This window comes from Triticum dicoccoides, chromosome 3A (assembly GCF_002162155.2).
Source record: "Triticum dicoccoides isolate Atlit2015 ecotype Zavitan chromosome 3A, WEW_v2.0, whole genome shotgun sequence".
NCBI classification, from domain to species: Eukaryota; Viridiplantae; Streptophyta; class Magnoliopsida; order Poales; family Poaceae; genus Triticum; species Triticum dicoccoides.
In genome coordinates, this window is record NC_041384.1 from 724,637,981 (window position 1) to 724,645,269 (window position 7,289).

General features: G+C 49.1%; 2 protein-coding genes across 2 annotated transcripts; one reads left to right on the forward strand and one right to left on the reverse strand.

Annotated features, from left to right (window-relative positions):
* Positions 1-1,085: 1,085 nt before the first annotated feature.
* On the forward strand, positions 1,086-4,792 carry LOC119270508 (uridine 5'-monophosphate synthase-like). The gene is made up of 6 exons (XM_037552510.1): positions 1,086-1,990; positions 2,484-2,567; positions 3,447-3,529; positions 3,620-3,707; positions 3,863-4,120; positions 4,317-4,792. Exons 1-6 carry the CDS (start codon positions 1,199-1,201, stop codon positions 4,449-4,451), a joined length of 1,440 nt encoding a protein of 479 aa, XP_037408407.1. The 5' UTR covers positions 1,086-1,198; the 3' UTR covers positions 4,452-4,792.
* Positions 4,793-5,323: 531 nt separating this feature from the next.
* Positions 5,324-6,961, reverse strand: LOC119273130 (putative serine/threonine-protein kinase-like protein CCR3). The gene is made up of 3 exons (XM_037554409.1): positions 6,823-6,961; positions 5,634-6,733; positions 5,324-5,527 (listed from the first exon to the last, which is right to left on the reverse strand). The coding sequence occupies exons 1-3, from the start codon at positions 6,959-6,961 to the stop codon at positions 5,324-5,326; spliced, it is 1,443 nt and encodes a 480-aa protein (XP_037410306.1).
* Positions 6,962-7,289: the final 328 nt, after the last annotated feature.

Sequence of the window (7,289 nt, forward strand, 5' to 3'; positions counted from 1 at the left end):
AATCCAACGAAGGGAGAGAGGTCTGACACAAGGCATGGAATCAGACTACTGATACAAAGCATTTCCTTTCATCCCAATGCAATCATGCATGTAATTAGATGGAAGGAAGAAAGTGTGGTAGTTTTAGCTATATGTCACACGTGTGCCAAATATTACAATCTTTTTACAGATTTGTTTTCCACAAAGATGGGTGCACCCGATACATTCCCAAACACAAGGGGAGGATATCTAGTGTACTATTCAGGGTTGAGTTTTGATTTGAAATTTTATGATAACATATATTGATCTTGTGTGAATGTGCTAATTATTTCAGAATTTTTTGAACATTTGAAAATGTTTAATGGGAGTTTGGTGCATTGGTAGCATCACAAGTGTTAGTGCACAAGATATCCTCCTCATATCTGTTGTAATACATTTCAAAATATTTATTTTTTGAAAAAAGATCTAACACATTGAAACAACATGGGTCTATATTTTCATGAAATTTCATATCAAAATTCAAAATGTTACTCGTGATACAAAATGATAAATTTGGCATCGATGTGAGGATATATGTTTCTCGGTTGGTCCAGTTTGGTGTCATCTGGGTGGGCATGCGGTCGTGTGATGGCACTTAACGGACTACCCTAGTAAAGGACAACATGAGCATAGTCATTGGCGTAGATAATTCTTTTCTTTGAAATGGTAACCACGTGTTTTAATATTTGTCAAAGTTACAACACACGCAGTCCCTGACAAGACAAAGAGAGGACAGAAGTACAAGTGCATTTGCACAAAACACCCCGAGATGAGATAAATTACAATCACGGTCTTGGAGGTGCTTGTGCAGATTGCCAACTGCCGCCGATCTCCACCACCGCGGCAGCGCCGCCGGAGATAAGAGAGAACAAACCTTCATACCCTGGTCCGAAGAAGCACCATCGCGGACAAAGCCGCTTTGTGAGCCGATGAACCCGCCCGTCGCGAACGGCAGAACCTTCTTCGATGTGGGTCGTCGCTCCCGGTGACGCTGACGTGACGGCGGCGCCTTCTCCAGCACGCCTCCTCCAGCACGCCTCCTCCTCATATGGAAAAGTCACGCTTTAGTCAACACTACCCACAGTACTAGTACACTGCACATTGCCAGAGCTTTGCTCCTCCTCCCTCCTCCCACACCACCACACCACACTCCCTGCCTCGCCGGTCGTCGCCGGCGGCCATGGACGCCGCCGCCATGGAGGCCCTCATCCTGGAGCTCCACGCGGTGGAGGCGTACAAGTTCGGCGCCTTCGTGCTCAAGTCCGGCATCACCTCCCCGATCTACCTCGACCTGCGCGTGCTCGTCTCCCACCCGCGCCTCCTCTCCCACGTCGCCGCCCTCCTCGGCTCCCTCCCCTCCACGCGCCCCTACGGCCTCCTCTGCGGCGTCCCCTACACCGCGCTCCCCTTCGCCTCCGTGCTCTCCGTCGCCCGCAGCATCCCCATGATCCTCCGCCGCTACCACGAGACCGGCGCCGGCGCCCCTCCCGCCATGCGCACCCAGGGCTCCTTCCGCGCCGGGGACACCGTGCTCATCGTCGAGGACCTCGTCACCAGCGGCGCCTCCGTGCTCGAGATCGTCACGCCGCTCCGCGCCGAGGGGCTCGTGGTCGCCGACGCCGTCGTCGTCGTCGACCGCGAGCAGGGCGGGAGGGAGAACCTGGCGGCGAACGGGGTCACGCTGCACTCCCTCATGACGCTCACCGAGGTGCTCGCCGTGCTCGTCAGCCACGGCAAGGTCACCCAGGAGAAGGCCGCCGAGGTGAAGCGCTTCCTCGACGCCAACAGGAAGGTCTTGGTGCCGGCGGAGCCCAAGGCGGTGTCGGCCAGGACGGCGCTCGCCGAGAGGGCGAGTCTGGCCAAGAACCCGGTGGGGAGGAAGCTGCTTGAGGTGGTGGAGGCCAAGCAGAGCAACCTCTGCGTCGCGGCCGATGTTACAACAGCAAAGGAACTCCTTGAGCTAGCCAACAAGGTAAACAAATCATACAGTACTAATAAACTTATGCTTGCTGTTTATTGATGCTCAGGTAGGTTGTTTACGCACTTGTAATTTCTCATCGTGGGTAATCAAGCATTCTGTAATGTGTCAAGACCAAATTGACTGCATCAGTAATTCATGCATGAAACAAAGACAGAGATTTGGGGGTTGTGAACTGAATAAATTCAGAATTTTTGTACTGTACTTATTGTATACCTTTCACACGTACTCTTGCAAATACTTTTGAGGAATCTAATGTTGCAAGTATAAATAGTACCACTGAAAAAAAAATCAGTGCGGGTTCAGTACAGGTGCTGAATACAATGTCATCTCAGTCTCATACAGTTCTTCACTAAGCTGGATTAGCTTTGACCTTTTCGCTATTTTTTGAACCCCATTTGATTAATTTCCATGTAAATTCTCTTTAAATTTCTGTTTCTAGCCCCCCAACTTAACATGTACTGGTGATTTTGTTCTCCAATGGTAGGTTGGTCCGGAGATTTGCATGCTGAAAACCCATGTGGATGTCCTGTCTGATTTTACACCAGATTTTGGCGGCAAGCTCCGTTCGGTATGGTCATCCTGCTTCTGATGCAACCTTTATTTTCTTTCGGCCATCCTTATTATTGATGATTTTCCTCGCATTTTGATGTTTGGTCGTAGACTAGTAGTTTGTTTGTCAGTAATCAGATCTTGCATCATTTTGAAAAAAAGAAAAGAAATCAAGTGTAGAATCATGCTTCATGCCTATCAGGTGTAGAAATATAAACCAGGTGTAAGTTCAGTACAGAGTATCTCTCTTCATACTGTTCTGTCAGGAAGCATGTTTCACTTCTGCACTTGTTAAAATGTGGAAGTGTGCTTTTCTCCATCAGTTCCGTGCACCCACAGTAATGCCTTCTTCGCATTTGGGCAAAATAGCCGTGTATACCAAGGAAATGTACTCTGTTCGCGATCTTTTTTCTACTGCCGAAATGCGGTATTTGCTGTTTGCTTTCTCCCACGTCACCCTGCAAGCTTAATTCCGTAAGGCCCATCCGTACGCATAGCATTGTTCAGTAGACTAGTATGCCATTCTCAGTTGGAGTTGGTTTTTCAGTAATCAGATATTGGATCATTCTGAAAGGAGAAAATAAACCATGTGTTGGCTCATGCCTATCAGGTGTAGAAAAATAAAGCAGGTGTAGGTTCAGTACAGAGTGCCTTTGTTCGTACAGTTCTACCAAGCAATGTTTCACTTCTGCATTTGTTCAGTCTGAAAGTGTGTTTCTTCCATCAGTTCTGTACACCCATAATAATCCCTTCTTCGCATTTCGACAGTCCAAAATAGACCTTTATACCAAGGCTATGTATTCTGCTCGCTATAGATCTGTTTGTTTTCTACTGTAGAAATGTGGCTTTGGCTGCTTGGTTCTTACATAGCTTGTTTTTTGTTTGATGTTTTCTGAAGATTGCAGAAGAGCACAACTTTTTGATCTTTGAAGACCGCAAATTCACTGACATTGGGAACACAGTAACTATGCAATATGAAGGGTGAGAGCAGAGGATTATAAAACACCTACTGACTTTGTTTATTCTGTATATAATGACATAATATAACTAGTGTTCTTACTTTTGATTCAGAGGAACATTCCGCATATCAGACTGGGCCGATATTGTCACTGCGCATGTAGTTCCTGGACCTGGAATTGTAGATGGCTTGAAGCTGAAGGTATACTATGCTAATTACTTAATTTATAACTAGTTAATCCTGAGCTGAGAAGCCAAAGTGTCAATGTTACAGCTGATAATGGCTGATATGTTGTAGTAGTGCACTAGTGCTCAACGGCCCATAGACAGTAAATCTGACGCATAATTGTCTTCAAGGGTTTGCCAAAGGGAAACGGGCTACTCTTGGTTGCTGAGATGAGCTCACCTGGCAACCTTGCTCATGGAGATTACACCGCGGCAGCCGTGAAGTTCGCCGAACAACATTCTGATTTCGTTGTCGGATTCTTGTCGGTAAACCCTGCATCCTGGCCAGCTCCGGCGCCGAGTCCGGCGTTCGTCCACGTTGTCGATCCCGTGGTTGATGTTGCTGCCGGAGGAGATTCTCCTGGTCAGCAGTATGACACCCCTCATTCGGTGAGTCTGACCTTTGCCATTTCAGTTTTGTGTGACCAGCACTCTGTTTTCTTCACACACCCTAGCAGTAATTTCTCAGGGGGGGTTGGCTGTGTTTTTTCACCGCAAAGTCTCTGCTGCTTATCTGCTGACAGACACTGATCTCTCACCTGGACTCGCTGCAACCTGCTGCTCATTACCCCTTATTCGTTTGCAGGTCGTAAACGAGCGAGGCGGCGACGTGATCGTGGTCGGGCGCGGGATCATAGAGGCGAGCGATCCTGCCGGTGCCGCGAGAGAGTACCGCGCCCGAGGGTGGCAGGCCTACCAGACCAGCTTATTGTCAAGCTAAGCTCCATCGAACCCATCTTCTCGCAGTGCTAGTAAACCCATGTAAGAAGTGGGGATTTCAGGCAGGCGATGGATGTAATAATAAGGAGCGCGGGAGTATAGTACCACGTGCGTACCAATGAACTTCGTATCAGAAAAATCTAAGAATAAAGTAGAGTGATCCGATTAGTACCCCCTCCGTCCGGAAATACTTGTCGAAGAAATAGACTTATCTATGTATTTTAGTTCTAAATACATTCATTTTTATCTATTTCTGCGACAAGTAATTTCGGACCTACAGCTTTTGATGATCAATCTGGTCACAAAATGAATGAATGGTGCCTACATGCGTAAGTGAATAGCTACCCCTGGTTTCAATCGAGAAAATTACCATCTTTCTCGACAATGTGGTACATCACAGACAAAGCAACTCACTCAATAGTAGCTTATGTTTATCTATATCTATATCGATACCATATAAAAAAGGTAAGTTGTAGAGATCTAACAAATCTCACCCGTTCAACCACATCTATCAACGGTCTACGTGGCTTCGTGTTTACCATTAAACATATTTAGCACTAAGCACATTTAACACCCTTACTAATTAATAACATTTCTAATACCAACGTCAGCACATGTGGTTAGCAAACTAAAAATCTTCCACAGTTTTGATGCAGACGAGATCATCAAAGTTCCCATCAACCCATGCGTGTTCCTCTTTTTTTTTAACAGACGTCTTTGACGACTGGTGTCAAGGGCAAAGTTCTTGGTGGCGAGACGAGAACATAACTAAGGGTCAATTACTAATTACTTCCTCCGTTCATAAATACAAGTCCTTTTAGAGATTTTGTTGTAGACTTTATGCAGAGCAAAATGAGCGATCATATATATACTTTAAAAGGATCTATATAGTGGAATATCTAAAAGACTTATATTTGGGAACAGAGGGTGTGGACTACATAGAGACTGGATAGAGTTAGTAATCTTATGGTGTTGCGTGCCGTCGATAGAGTCGGAGCAGCTGCCGCCCGGATCAGACTTGCATTTCTCGTCGCCGCTACCGGCTGGAGGATCCTCCGCCAACGTGATCTCCGAACACTCCTCCTAATCAAGCAAGAGACCACAAAATAAGTACTATCTTCATCAATATATGAACACGATTGAATTCATTAATGTAACAGAGTTTGATCAGTTTGTAATGTACCGGCTCCGGCTGGGACGGGAAGACTGCCCACTGTAGGCTGCTGCTGGCATGTTCTGGTGGCTCGTGAACCGAGCTTGGCTCCTCCCCGCGGTACAATTGGAGCGTCGTCTGGAGGTTGGCCACGATGTCCGATATGGCCGGCCGGTCCATCCCATTCTCCTTCACGCAACATCGTGCAGTCTGGGCCACGTTCTCCAGCGCCCGGAGCTGCCCGTGCGTTGGCTCCGGCACGGGTCGAGTGTCCAACAACCCCTTAATATTGCCGGCCTCAATGATGGGGACTGCGAACTCTGTCAAATGTAGATTATCCCCCTGGTCGTCCACCACAGTCACCTTTTTACCTGTCAGAACCTCGAGCATCATGATGCCCAGCGCATACACGTCGCTCGCCGGCTTCACGTGACCAGTGGCCAAGTACTCTGGGTCGATGTACCCCCATGTGCCAGTAATGGCGCTTCTCATCCCGAACTCCTCACTCATCGCCTTGTCACAGACCAAGGACAAGCCAAAGCCCGACACATGCGGTACCCAGTTGGCGTCGAAGAGGATGTTTTGCGACTTGATGTCCTTGTGGATGATCGGCGGGTTGGCATGGCAGTGCATGTGCTCGATGGCGCGCGACACGCCGAGGAGCACATCGATGCGCGTCTTCCAGGACACCGTCACGGGTGACAGCTCGGAGGAGCCCTCATCAGGGTGTAGGTGGTGTAGGTGGTGGAAGAGCGTGCTGTTCTCCATGTACTCGTAGACGGTCAGCCACTCCGGCTCTTTCGTCTCCTTTCTCCACCAGGATAGCAGACGCCTTCTTTTCTGTTGCTTGTCCTTGCTTGCAGTCATGCATGATCCGAGGAGGCGGACGATGTGTTTGTGTTGGAGCCGTGGTAGGATGTCCAGCTCCGTGCACAAGTTCTCCTGTAACAAGCTTGACTGCCGGTCCATGATGCGCTTGACGGCCACTTGTCGCCCATCGTGAAGCATTCCCCTGTACATCGTCACAGAGTGGCCGGACTCGAGCTCCGTGTGAGGGGAGAAATAATCGGTGGCAGCGACGATTTCTGCAAACGTCAAGTCATGGATTTCATATGGAGCTCGTGGGCTTCCTGCAGCGTGTCACCCAGCCCGGCCATCGGCCGCGCCGCCTCCGGGTCCTCCACGAGCGGCAGCAGCCGCGAGATTATGAGCACCCGACGCGCGAGCTGCCGGCACTCCCTCCTGTTCTGCCGCGCCGTCTCCGCAGCCTGCGTGATCCTTGAGATGAGCCCGACGACGTCTGCGCCGACAAGCTGTGCCACCGTCGCCACATCGCCGAGCTCAGTCCACATCGACATGGCAGCAGCCTACCTATAGCTATAGCTAGGAGTTTGGCCGACCTGCACCCAAGGGCGAGACTCGGAATGATGGCGTGGTTGCCTTTGATTTATATATACTGTGCTCCTTCTAGAGTCTCCACACTGGGGCCAAGCCGTTGAAACCACTTTGCGGTCGTGGTCGCGGGGGTGGGCCGCTCTTGGCAGAAACTCCCCGGAAGCTAGGTGAAGGACTCAAGGTCAGGGGACGCGTTTCACTTGGATGACTGCTGCTCACGCAGCTACCCGGGAAATATCCAGTAAAGCGGTCACGTTTTCTACTAGTTTTCACACGTCTGTTTTTTATTTG